The following is a 14637-nucleotide window of genomic DNA, read 5'->3' as shown; positions in this document are numbered from 1 at the left end:
CGGTCCTAATGACCTTTATTTTTATTCAGAGAGTTATAGCTACCTTTTTACGTCATATGCCACAAATAGAAGTTTAATCTGGCTAGGATATCATTGTACAACTCATGGCAATATTAGTACATTGGGGTTGATTTACCTAAAGTTGAGAGTGCAAAATCTGGGACAGCTGTGCATGGTAGCCAATAGACATGTGCATTCGTTTTTTCCCGAATGCATTTTCGTCCGAATTTCAGGTATTTTCGTTATCGTTTTAACAAATGATAACGAAAGTGCAGAATCCGAAAAAACGAAAGATCCAACACAAACAAATGCTTTATTTTCGTTTTCGTTGTGACAACAGTTCGATATAGATAGGAGATTTGACATGATGCTGACAATAACAATCTGTGTCCATCGAACCTGTTGTTGAATGTGCCTAACCTTAACTCTATTAATCCAAGATTATTCTACATAGAGAGAAAAGATTCGACATAGAGAGAAAAGATCGCTGCTGGAATTGGGTGGGGGAAGTAAAATAAAAATAATGATAATGATGAATGTTATTGGCTGATTGTAACCAAAGAGGAGGGGCAGTAAAATAGCTAGAACTAAGTACACACGTACAGCCAACATACATTCACTTACGATTTGCTAGCAGTGAGAGACACACACACTGAATCATTTCAGAAGACAGTCAATCTTAGCTGGTCCGTTTGTCAGAGAACCTGAATTATTTATCAATTGAGCATAAGCACAGCAGCAGAACAATAGTGAAGCAAGCTACAGTTCAACTTAACTTTTTCATAATAATCTGCTGCTATTGTGTTAGTGTTGTGAACTTGATAGTGATACTAGTGTTGCTAGTGTTGTGATAGCCTCAGAGGCTGCCTGTGTTGTGGGGGGGGGGATTTATTATTATAGATTCTATATTATAGATTGAGATTCCCTATAGATTCTATATACCCTATCTTGTTACCTGTCTGATCAGTGATCACTATCACCAGTCCATTTTCTGTTTGAACTATATACATTCAACATGAACAACGAAGATTCGACAAAGCAGCAAAACATTCGACAGACACCCTAAGCCTTCAATGACAGATTTGACCTTAATTAATTTGGATTTTCGGACGAATGCAATTTTTAATGAAAAACTAAATAAAGAAAAACGAATTTCGGGAGTAACTAAATAAATGTATTTTTCGGACGAAAACGAAATTCCGAAGCAAAATATTTCAGTGTGCACATGTCTAGTATCCGATCAGTTTCTAACTTCAGCTTGTTCAATTAAGCTTTGACAAAAAAAAAAAAAACAGGAAGCTGATTGGTTTCTATGCAGAGCTTCACCAGATTTTGCACTCTCAACTTTTAGACCCAATTTAGGAGTGTTTTAGCCACTCACAATTAGCATGCTTGTAAAGGGGCCCTAGGGATGCCGTCTACACTAAGTTTGTGTGGCTTTTTCCTATTCACTTTAGGCTTCTTTACGTGTATCTATGTTGTAGTGGGACATTACTCTGTCCATAGTATTTTGAACATGACCCGTATTGTGAGGGATAAATGGGAGTACCTTTATAGTGTAAGTAAGTGAATACTATCTGAACAAGAGAAAGTAAGAGACTCCCTGTAATGTCCTAAGGCTTACTCACACTCACAAACTATTTAACTATGACCAAAACTAATGTTTTAATTTTGGGTAGGTACTAGTGATTGTAAAGTCTTGTTTTTTTTTTTTTTAGATAAAAATAACAAACATGTTATACTTACCTGCTCTGTGTAGTGGTTTTGCACAGAGCAGCCCAGATTCTCCCCTTCTCTGGACCCTCTTCGGTGCTCCTGGTCCCTCCCTCCTGTTGAGTGCCCCCACAGGGTGCCCCAGTTTGCTATGGGGCACCCAAGCCAAGCCACAGCTCCCCGTGTCCATTCAGACACAGAGCTGTGGCCTGGCCCCACCCCCTTTCTCTCCTCATTGGCCGACTAACTTTGATTGACAGCAGCGGGAGCCATTGGTGCCACGCTGCTGTTTCAGCCAATGAGGAGGGGAGTCCCGGGCAGCCGAGACATTGCTGCAACATTGCTGGATCAAGACGGTGCTCAGGTAAGTATTAGTTGGGCTGAGGGGGGCTGCTGCACACTGAAGGCTTTTTATTTTAATGCATAGAATGCATTAAGATAAAAAACCTTCTGATTTTAAAACCACTTTAAAACATCTCCAGCTTACTAAATATCTAGGTTACTATGTTAAAAAATGTAGGTTCCTGTGTTCCCCATTTCATCAATCTTTGGTGGATATTGCAAGGCATTCAAATTCAGAATGCTTTATTAATCCCAAAGGGAAATTACTAAAATACAGTTACATTCAACAAACACAACACAACAAACACAATAATAAGGCACAATAACAATAACATTACCAATAACAGCAATTAATACCACATACAACTAAATTAATACTATACCGTAATCAACCATAGAATCCTATTAAAATACTACATGGAACAAATAACATTGATTAAAAAAAAATAACAGAAAATCCAAAATGCAAATATTATACCACTTTCTCTAACATTACCCAAAAATCATTACACATAGGTAACCTAAAACCAACATAATATACAGTAAATACAACATAAAAACTCTAGATCATAAACCTGATTACATTCTCACATCCAGCAGTCACAGAGAAGAACTATATAATTTAATGCCCACAGACAAAAATGATTTCATGTGTCACTCTGCAGTGCATGATGGTTTTAACAATCTATCACTGGAGGTCAGGGACGTGCAGTGAGGTAAGTGGCTGGTGAGGCACTGGCTAGTATCAGAGCCAGATACACACAGGTTACATACGCGCAAATGTCAGAGCGAGAGCAATAATTCTAGCACTAGACCTCCTCTGTAACTCATGTAAACATGTAACCTGTAAATTTTTTTACGCCTATGGAGATTTTTTAAGTACCGAAGTTTCGTGCCATTCCATGAGTGTGTGCAATTTTAAAGCGTGACATGTTGAGTATCTATTTACTTGGCGTAAAATCATCTTTCACAGTATAGAAAAAAAAATCGGGCTAACTTTAGTGTTTTTTTTTTTTTATATTCATGAAACAATATTTAAAAAAAAAAAAAAAAAACGTGTTTGAAAAATTGCTGCACAAATACAGTGTAACATAAAAAGTTGTAAGACCACCATTTTATTCCCTAGGGTGTCTGCAAAGAAATATATATAATGTTTTAGGGGTCCTGAGTAATTTTATAGCAAAAAAAAATATTTTTACATGTAGGAGAGAAGTGTCAGAATTGGCCTGGGTGGCAAGGGGTTAAATACCATAAGTAAGTAATATACAAATAATTATTATATATTGTTTTTAAGGTAATTTAGTATATTTCAAAAACTGTACTCAAGCAGGCGGCTCAATAGACAAATTACTGAAGTAATAATAATATATGATTTAGCTTGATTAAAACAGTACCTTTTCAGCAAGCAGCAGATTCTCTTCCACCCTCTTAAGGCCGGGTTCACACCAGTCCGATGCGAATTCCAGCTCCGTTTTCTCTGCGAAGAGAAAAAGAAGCTGTTCAGCAGTGCCTTTCCGTTCTATCTGCGGATCAGCTGAGCAGGGAGAGGGGGTTGAGGGGGGGAGGTGTAGTGAGGAGAAGGAGAGAATGCCTGTTCACAACAGAATGCATCTGCGAATCAGATGCGTTCCCATAGAAGATAATGTGCTTGTAATTCGCACCGCAATGGCCAGAAAACGCACACTTTTTTGGGCAATGCACAGTACAAATGCAACACACATATGTGAACCAGCCTCATTCAAATGAAGGTATTTTAAAATGTCCTGCGAATTGGATGCGATGTTACCCGCATCTAATTCACATAGGTGTGAACGGGGCCTGACTATATGAGAAAAACATGGGATTATGGGTAAATCTTATACCCATAAACCATGTTTTTTCCTTTTAAATAAGAGGGCTGGGCTGGAAGGGAGCATTTGTCTTTTAATTCCTTTATTTTTCCAAAGACAGTTACACACAACAGCCAAAGTATGCAATGCTAACCAATATCACAGTCAAATAGCACAGAATGGGTTACATAAGCAGAGTTGTAGAACAACACACCCAGCGCTGCACAATATAGATGGTCACAAAAACTGTTGTGAGGATAATGAGAAGTGCATCACGCTGTGGAGCCCAACAAACAACTAAATGGAAGACCCAAGACATATATATAATTGAATGCAGAAAAAAACAAAACATTAAGATACAATAAAGTGGAGCAACTTAGATTAGAACCTTGTTAACATGACAGGAGATAATGCTTCCCTAAGGCCTGTTTAGCCCAGTGATGGGATAATAAAAAGGGCAAAATATAGACAGGGATATACACCATATCTCAATAGCCCATCACTGAGTCAGAAAGATGGAGGAGAGAAAGCAGCCAGAGGGGGAAAGGATTGGGGGATTAGATGTCCCCATAACTAGAAAAGGAATGGGATGGGGGGGGAGAGAAAGAAGGAATGCAGAGAAGGCCTCTCGCCCAGGGGGTGGAGTTAAATCCAGGAGGTCAATTCGATTGTGCCACCTTCTGGATATAGTCGTCGGTGTACACAAAATGGTTCCAAGGACGCCAGGTCTCTTGTGCAAGGTAGCGGTGAGGTACTCCATGTCTCTCAATTCGTTCACATTAGAGAACCACAGAGATTTTGATGGGGGGTTCTCCGATCTCCAACAGAGGGGGATGCATGCCTTGGCCACATTCGGCAGCTGGGTTGTAAGGGAGGCCTTATACTTCTTGATCGTTCTCTCTGAGAGGTGAAGTAGACAGGCTGCAGGGTTCCCTTCCAGATCAACATTTGTCAGGTGTTTGTGCAGATCACCTCACGCCAAAAGGGCTCAAGTTTAGGACAATTCCAAAAAATATGAAGCATCGTTCCCTCAGCGTTCCCGCACCGCCACCATACACTTGGAACCCGAGAGAAGAAACAATGTAAAGTGGTAGAGACTCTGTACCATCTGGTCAAAATCTTGTAACCTGTCTCCTGGATCCAGGTAGCTATAGATGACTTTTGGGCCAAATGGAAGATCTTCTCCTTCTGGGTGTCAGTGAACTGGGTGCCTAAATCTGACTTCCATTCGGATAGGAAGGGTGGCACATAGCCTTCCGCCGGCTGAATCAAAGAGGCATATATTATTGAGAGGCTATGGCGGACCGCCCCCCCCCCCGACGACAAATGTGTTTCAATTCCGTGAGCTGGCGAGATGCGCCCAATGTCTGCAGGCACATTGTTCAGTTGCGTAACTGAATACCACTCCAAAAATCCAGCGGAGGGTCTGCGGCTGATACCCCAGCAGAGGGGGAAAGCTGGCCATCAGGGCCCATAAAGTTACAGAGATGGAGTCGTGACCAAACGCTGAAAATGGGGATTCTGGAGGCCGGGTGGGAAGTCTGGGTTGCTAAGTACTGGTACCATAGGGGAGGGTAGTGGTGACACTGAGGGATGTTTAAAGGTGTCCCTGGCCACCAGGAGTGTGCTGCCCAGTGTAGGGTGATCAATGATGGCCTTTGTGAGAGGCGATGTGATCCACGTCCAGCTCTTGGCTGTATCATTAGAGTCCTCCAGTTCCATTGCCACCCAATGTTTTGCCTCTGCATGGCAATGCCAATCCACCAGCCTGGTGAGATGTGCCACTCTGTAATTGGCTTTCACATCTGGGAGGCCCACCCCTTCCCTCAATTTCGTGAGGTGGAGAAGTTGCAGTCTGATGCAAGGTTGGTGATGGTACCAGAGGAAACCCCTAAACATTGAGTCCACCTGTTTAAAAAACATTGGAGGAAGGTGGATGGGAAGTGATTGCAGCAGATACAACACCCTAGGCAACAAGGTCATCTTGAGGGCATTACAATGGCCAAACCATGTTAACGTGAGTGAATGCCAGTGGAGGAGATCTGTATTAAGACGGGTAAGCAGCAGAGCAAAGTTTGCCAGGTACAGATTGGAGGGCTCTAAAGTGATGTCAACATCCAAGCAGCGGATCGAGTCAGTGGCCCAGTGAAGGGAGAACACTGGGCGTAGTGATTTAATCATGTCCCTGTCCCCTGTGATGTTAAGAACAGATGATTTAGATTAGGTTCATTTGGAAAAAGGAGAGAACACCATACTCCTGCAGAGACTGGAGCAGTTGTGGAAGGGAGGTAAGTGGTTCAGTTCGGAAAAAAATCAAATCATCCGCTAATGCATCCCCAAAGCTTTTGGAAAGCCGGCAACACCCGAGTCTGCCCGAACCATACATAGAAAAGGCTCTAAAATTAGTATAATTATCAAGGGGGACGGGGGGCAGCCCTGTCGCGTGCCATTATGGATGTTGAAAAAGTCGGATCTTGTCTCATTGACCTTGACCGTGGCTGTGGGGTTAGAATAGAGAGACAGTATTCAACTCAGCATGGAGGACTGGAGACCAATGTGTTTTAGGGTGGCTTGCATGAAGGTCCAGTTTACCTGATCGAAGGCTTTCATGCGTGCATAGACAGCAAGAGAAGAGGTCGATTCGATGATCTGGCTGCATAGATCAAATTCACCACCCGAATGGTGTTATCACACAGCTTGCGAAGGGGCACAAAGCCTGCTTGGTCTCTGTGCACTAGGCTTGGGATATGCGGGAGCAGCCTATTGGCCAGAATTTTCACAAATAATTTCAAATCCGTATTGAGGAGTGCTATCGGGCGATAGTTCGCACACCGCAATGGATCCTTCCCCTCCTTTGGAATAAGGGAGATATAGGCTCTCAGTGTGTTGATCGGAAAGGACTCCCCATCCATGATCAAATTTAGGGCAGAGACCAGTGGTTGAGATAAGGTCTCAAAAAAGACTTTGTAATAACTCGGGGTGAGGCCGTCAGGGCCAGGGGCCTTTTTCAGCTTTGAGTGAGCCAGGGCCACTCCCAACTCCTCAACCATGATAGGCTCCTCTAATTCCTCTAATTCCTCTTGAACTGCAAGAGGAGGAGCTGACATGCCTGAGGAGGCAAGATAGGACTGAGGGGTGGCACCATCACCAAAGGGGGGATCCGAAGGGGGGAAACAGTCTAAGTTGTAGAGGCCTTCATAAAAGGATCTGAACACCGCCGCCATAACTGAAGAAGTATGAAGATTCTGTCTTGAGGTGCCCATGATACGAGGGATGTAGGTTTTTGTACGTGGACCTCGCAGTACCCATGCCAACAACGTTTTTGCTTCACTTTGTGAAATAGAGCATGTGGAAATCCTCAAATCCCTAAGAAGAGCCTGATATGTGGTATGGGCAAGGCTGGCCTTATGGGAGCACTCAAGACTACGCAGCCAAGCAAAAAGTTCCTCTTAAGACGGGCTCCTATTCTGATCAAAGCACCCCGGACCAGCGTTTGTCTTTTAGACACATGCCCTCTTCTATGACACTGTAGTGAGAGGAGAGCCTCCACTGCAGCATTTTTATTGGACAGCTTGTTCCAATGGTGCTTTACCATTTGTCCAAGGCTCCAAACTGTCCAATAACCTCAGTGCTTCTAATGCCGCGTACACATGAGCAGACTTTTCGGACAATTCGACCATGTGTGGGCTTCATCGGACCTGCAGTGGACTTTTTCGGTCAAAAATCTGACAGACTTTAGATTTGGAACATGTTTCAAATCTTTCCGATGGACTCGAGTCCGGTCGAAAAGTCCGCTCGTCTATATGCTAGACCGACCGACAAAAACCGACGCTAGAGCAGCTATTGGCTACTAGCTATGAACTTCCTTATTTTAGTCCGGTCGTACGTCATTACGTACGAATCCGTCGGACTTTGGTGTGATAACGTGTAGGCAAGTCCGTTCGTTGGGAAAGTCCGTTGGAAGTCCGCCGAAAGTCCGTCGGAAAGACTGTCGGATCAGTCCGGTCAAAAAGTCCGCCCGTGTGTACGCTGCATAACAAGAAGTGAGAGGCACTGTGAGCTGATCCTCTCAGTCTGCTACAAATAGAGTGTGCCAGCTTGTATTTAAACTGGCCGCTCTGTATGTAGCTTCTGACAGGTTGCACAAGAAGCCCCGTATCTCCGAAACCATAGGTCGTATGAGCCCCAAATTTTGACCAGGTTGCTGAGCACGTCCCTACTAAAAGTATTCCTCAGTAGGGATGAGCCGAACACCCCCCTGGTTCGGTTCGCACCAGAACTTGCAAACAGGCAAAAAATTTGTTCGAACATGCGAACACTGTTAAAGTCTATGGGACACGACCATGAATAATCAAAAGTGATAATTTTAGAAGCTTATATACAAGTTATTGTCATAAAAAGTATTTGGGGACCTGGGTCCTGCCCCAGGGGACATGGATCAATGCAAAAAAAGTTTTAAAAACAGCGAATTTTTCGGGAGCAGTGATTTTAATAATGCTTAAAGTGAAACAATAAGAGTGTAATATTCCTTTAAATTTCGTACCTGGCGGGTGTCTATAGTGTGCCTGTAAAGGGGCGCATGTTTCCCGTGTTTAGAACAGTCTGACAGCAAAATGACATTTCAAAGGAAAAAAAGTCATTTAAAACTATTCGCGGGTATTAATGAATTGCCGGTCCGACAATACACATAAAAGTTAATTGATAAAAATGGCATGGGAATTCCCCACAGGGGAACCCCGAACCAAAATCTTCAAAAAAAATGACGTGCAGGGTCCCCCTAAATTCCATACCAGGCCCTTCAGGTCTGGTATGGATATTAAGGGGAACCCCGGACAAAATAAAAAAAAAAAAATGGCATGGTGTCCCCCTCAAAATCCATACCAGACCCTTCAGGTCTGGTATGGATTTTAAGGGGAACCCCACACCAAAATGTAAAAAAAAATGGCGTGGGGTCCCCCCAAAAATCCATATCAGACCCTTATCCGAGCACGCAACCTGGCAGGCCGCAGGAAAAGAGGGGGGGACGAGAGAGCGCCCCCCCTCCTGAACCGTACCAGGCCACATGCCCTCAACATTGGGAGGGTGCTTTGGGGTAGCCCCCCAAAACACCTTGTCCCCATGTTGATAGGGACAAGGGCCTCATCCCCACAACCCTTGCCCAGTGGTTGTGGGGGTCTGCGGGCAGGGGGCTTATCGGAATCTGGAAGCCTCCTTTAACAAAGGGACCCCCAGATCCCGGCCCTCCCCCCTGTGTGAAATGGTAAGGGGGTACAAAAGTACCCCTACCATTTCCCAAAAAAACTGTCATAAATGTTAAATATGACAAGAGACAGTTTTTGACAATTCCTTTATTTAAATACTTCTTCTTTTTTCTATCTTCTATCTTCTTTCTTCTATCTTCTATCTTCCTTCGGTTTCTTCCTCCATCTTCTTCTTCTTCTGGTTCTTCTGGTTCTTCCTCTGGTGTTCTCGTCTGGCATTTTCCTCCGTGGCGTCTTCTTCCCTTCTTCTCCTCGGGCCGCTCCGCATACATGATGGCATGATGGGAGGCTCCCGCTGTGTGACGCTTCTCCTCTTCTGACAGTTCTTAAATAACGGGGGGCGGGGCCCCTGGGGCATTCCCTGTGACGTCAGAGGGGGGCGGGGTCACCTGTTACGTAACCTGAAGGGCCTGCTATGGAATTTAGGGGGACCCCCACATCATTTTTTTTTTTTAATTTTGGTTCGGGGTTTCCCTGTGAGCAATTCCCATGCCATTTTTATCAATTAACTTTTATGTGTATTGTCGGACCGGCAATTCATTAATAGCCGCGAGTAGTTTTAAATGACTTTTTTTCCTTTGAAATGTCATTTTGCTGTCAGACTGTTCTAAACACGGGAAACATGAGCCAATTACAGGCATACTATAGACACCCCCCCGGTACGAAATTTAAAGGAATATTACACTTTCATTGTTTTCATTATTAAAATCACTGCTCCCGAAAAAACGGCCTTTTTAAAACTTTTTTTTGCATTGATCCATGTCCCCGGGGCAGGACCCAGGTCCCCAAACACTTTTTATGACAATACCATGCATATAAGCCTTTAAAATTAGCACTTTTGATTTCTCCCATAGACTTTTAAAGGGTGTTCCACGGCTTACGAATTTGCTGCGAACACCCCAAATTGTTCGCTGTTCGGCGAACTGGCGAACAACCGATGTTCGAGTCAAACATGAGTTCGACTCGAACTCGAAGCTCATCCCTATTCCTAAGACTGACCAGTGTATCGTGGAGTGGGTTGGAGGCGTTGTCCAAGATTAAACATACCTTGGACAACATTCTCCTTTCCATCACTGTTGTTAAAGACTCCAACTTTAATCCAACAACATCACTGGCCTTGCAAATCAGTTTATTTAGTCTGTAGGTGTCGGCTACCCTAAGTCTGCTTCTCCAGCATGCAACATCATAAAGGAGAGCACTGGCCACCACAGACTCATAAAACATCTTCAGCATCATCCGGCAGATCTTAAAAGACTTCAGTCTTGTTTGCTGTTGGATTTTTACTACGTTGGTGTAGGAAGTATGCAGCAGTGTTACTCAATTTTTTGCTTTTCAATCAATATCAGGCAGAGCCAGATATGTCGGCAGAAGGGTTTTACTACAGTCATTGAGCAATAGAAGGTGAGAGGGTTTCTGCCTACTCACATTAACACATTACTGAAATATTCCTTTTGGGTGGATTGACCAATTTTTTGGGCACGAGCCCCAAAGCAGTCTTTGATGTGCATAACTGTACCATTGAGTAATATATGAGTAATATATGATATCCTAATAGAAAGTCCTGTGCACCAACACGAACACATTACTGAAATATGCCTTTGGGGTGGACTGACCATTTATTCAGACACCAGTTCCAAAGCAGTCTCTCATATTCACAACTGTACCATTGACTAATAGAAAGTCTCTGCTGATGAAACGTCTTTTCCATGAACATAATCCAGTGGTGGAATTACAATCCAAAAAGTGTCATAGAAACACAGTGAAGTACATTGTCCGGCTCGTACAATGTACTGAAAAATCACAGGAAAGGCAAGTTTGTACACTATTGGCAAACTCTTGTGTATGCATTGAAGCTCGTACACACGGGTGCCAGTCTGGTGATGTGACTTGTTTGTTCCAAGGGTATATATGAGTTGGGTAATGGAATGCTAAAGGTTAATCTGTTGCTTGATAATGTCAGTTATGCCACTACAATATATACCTATGAAACAAAACATGACATCACCAAGCATTCAATTAACTCCCAGCATTACCTAAGCATAGCAAAGTATTTTTGCTTGTATACAGCATTCTTCACTAGCCAGCTCTGTTGTATGAAGGCAAGAGTTGCTAAGTAAGATAATGGTGCCAGTAAATGTTTTCTTTACATAACAGATTTGCACTAGGGAAGACATCCATCTTATCACTTCAGCACCCCATACCCACAAGTGGCTTAAGACTGTATGATATCATATTTATTCTCTATTTTTCCACACAGACCCACTTTTTTAACAGTTACACACTTCCTTTTTTGTTAATTTTATGAGGGTATTGTATACACTTTAATCTGTTTTGAGGAATATACACACTACAAGTTATAAAGAGTAACTTGTAATGTCTTTCTGCTTTATTACATGTTAATTTGTGGTGATAATTTGCCTTCTGGTCTTTCTTCTGATTTATATATGGTTTTATAAGAGTGTTGTAACCACCTGCTGCTTGGAACCAGCAACAAGAAGACTTTTTGAAAAATGTGTCTTCTTTACAACAATTTTGTAAAATGCTGAGTCTAATAAGGAAGTTGTATTGTAAGTGTGACGGAACCGCTTTGCATGCCGATTAGGTGCTTCCGTCCACCAAAGAGTGCCTCCGAACTATTTTCGAGCCGACCGAGAACTAATACCTGCCCTTTTTACCCCAAACATTATACACAGACAAGATGTGAGGTAAAATCCAAAGGAATGACTCTTTATTGAAACTCAGACACATACAGTAAGTTAGTGCTTGACCATAATTGCATTGTATAGCAAATAATTAAAGTGCAACTCCAAACCAATCTTGTTTAGATTCCTCTAAGCTTCCTGTCTGGTCACGGAGATGGGAAATTCATTACAATTTCCTCAGAAGGAACACAGAGTACTAAAATAACTTTTATTCAGTTGGGACTTTGCATTTACTGTGTCCTCAGTGGGGAGAGTTTACTGATGTGATCACAGGTACTTGATGTAATTGGAAATCTCAAATGAAAGAAACAGTCATCAGTTTGCATATGGCAGATGTTCTAATGCTTCTTTACCCTATCCAAAACAAATTTCATGTTACATATCCCACAAAAGAGTGGATTTAAAACCATTTCAATACTGGGCCTATTCTGGCACTTCTCTCCTTCATGTAAAAATCATAATTTTTTTGCTAGAAAACTACTCAGAACCCCCAAACATTATATATGTTTTTTTAGCAGACACCCTAGGGAATAAAATGTCGGTCATTGCAACTTTTTATCTCACACGGTATTTGTGCAATCATTTTTCAAACGCCTTTTTTTTGCAAAAAAAACGGTTTCAAGAATTAAAAAATAACAAAACAGTAAAGTTAGACAAATGTTTTTGTATAATGTCAAAGATGATGTTACGCCGAGTAAATGGATACCTAACATGTCACGCTTTAAAATTGCGCACAATCATGGAATGGCACCAAACTTCATTACTTAAAAATCTCCATAGGCGACGCTTTAACATTTTTTACAGGTTGCCAGTTTAGAGTTACAGAGGAGGTGCTAGAATAGTTGCACACGCTCTAACGCACGCGGTGATACCTCATATGTGTGTTTGAGCGCCGTTTACATATGTGGGCGGGACTTACATGTGCGTTCGCTTCTGAGCGCGAGCTACCAGGGACAAGGGCGTTTTAATTTTTTTTTTTTTAATTTTACTTAATTTTTTTTATTTTTACACTTTTTTTTTACATTTTTTTTTAATCACTTTTATTCCTATTACAAGGAATGTAAACATCCCTTGTAATAGGAATCTATGTGACAGGTCTCTCATGCTGACAGCTGCGATCACGGCTTTGTTTATTTCCGAGTACCTCAGACGGTCATAGAGATGACTGGTGACCATCTGGTCACCAGTCATCTCTATCGTCCTCATCCGGCGCCGGCCGATTCTTTCTCCGGGCCCCCGATGGCACGGGAGAGCCCGGAGAAGCACCAGATGGCGGCGGGAGGGGGGGACACCTATAAGAACAATCAAACGGTGGAACTGCCGCTATGATTGTTCTTATCGTGCACAGAATCGCCGGCTAAAAAGAATGATAACTGAATGATGCAACTAGCTGCAGGCATCATTCAGATATCCCCTCTAAAAGTAGACAATGTCATTTTACTATAGCCGGGTATTGAAGTGGATAAAAGAAAACTGTTAACAGATTTCCTTGATGCTTGTAGTTTTGCCAAGGTTTTCTAACAATTAAAATTATGAAACACAATTTACTAAAAACTAAATTCATTTTCATTTTCTCATGTAAGATGTAAAATGAACATTTACTTTTTTTTATTGTAGGATAATGCTTTCTTCAGCTTACATTTTAGTACTGAAATCTATACTTTGGAAGCCTATAGTACGGCATCTAAATATGCCTTTCTCCGCTGTCTACGTGAGATGAGTACACAGTATCTTCAACAAGAACTTCAGTGGATTAATTTTGATAACGATTTTGTTGGAAAAACATCTATATTCGTCCCCGATGATGCAGTGCTATACGTGACACTGTGCATTAAGGCCTTTAGCTGCGCCTGTCTCTGCAGCTGTCTTTGAAAGACTATTCAGGTATTTAATTTCATAAGACTGTACAAGATCACCACCATTCAGAAAATGAATGCATCATTTGTGAGACTCTCGAATAATACAAATGATTTTGTAGCAAATGCACAATAAATTACGGTAACTTCATTTCAAAGAAAAATATTGTCCTATCAATGCTCATTTATATATACATGTTAAAGAAATCAGCTTCATGTAAACAATTTTATTATGTGTATTAAAATGTTTTTATGCTTAATTTGTAATTATGTAAGTATATGGGGTCAGCCATATTTGTTTATTACTGCTGCAGGCTTTGCTTCTTGCCCTGCAGTGCTACACAGTGGTTGTGTAGTGGCTTCCCTGCTCCAACTGTGCAAGTCTAGGAGTTGTCTGACACACTGAAAATTCCCTCTGTGGTTGATATCTTATTTATACAGTTGTTTAGCAGTTAGACAAACTCATTGTAGTAGTGAAGTTATGCCCCTATGGTTACCATAAATCTAAATGTAATAACAAATAAATGAAACAAGTATTTAAAAAGCGAAACCTACACAGAAAAAGTGACACTAAATTCAGGTTTAAAAAAAAATCTACTTAAAGTGGTTGTAAACCTTTACATGTAACCAGTGAAGTAACTGAGCTCAGGTGATACACAGAGATGAAACAAATCTTCCTACATATGTTGTACCTGTTTATCTGCAGTAATCTGTCCTGTACATTCTTCTACAACATACAGACAAAAGGATTTTTTTCAGCAGCAGGAAGCAGGGGATGGAGACCTGCCAACACACACTACTCTGCATGAGAAGTGAACTCATTGTAATGAGAGCTGATTGGAAGAAATCCACAGGCACAGAGAAGCATACATCTGAGCGTATGAGTCATCTGCTTTGTGCTGGAGTTGGCCAGGCCATTTCCTGCAAGGCTGAA

The 14637-nt window shown here is 41.9% G+C and overlaps 1 protein-coding gene across 1 annotated transcript in view; it reads left to right on the top strand.

Annotated features, from left to right (window-relative positions):
- LOC141134571 (exocyst complex component 1-like) overlaps positions 1–13719 on the top strand; it is an 85860-nt gene extending 72141 nt beyond the window's left edge. Inside the window, exon 3 of the mRNA XM_073624055.1 lies at positions 13465–13719. Coding sequence (XP_073480156.1) covers positions 13465–13719 — 255 coding nt within the window. The remainder of the gene's footprint in view (positions 1–13464) is intronic.
- Positions 13720–14637: the final 918 nt, after the last annotated feature.

The sequence above is a fragment of the Aquarana catesbeiana genome, linkage group LG03 (genome assembly GCF_042186555.1).
Source record: "Aquarana catesbeiana isolate 2022-GZ linkage group LG03, ASM4218655v1, whole genome shotgun sequence".
NCBI classification, from domain to species: domain Eukaryota; kingdom Metazoa; phylum Chordata; class Amphibia; order Anura; family Ranidae; genus Aquarana; species Aquarana catesbeiana.
This window is presented reverse-complemented; position numbering and strand designations above follow the sequence as displayed.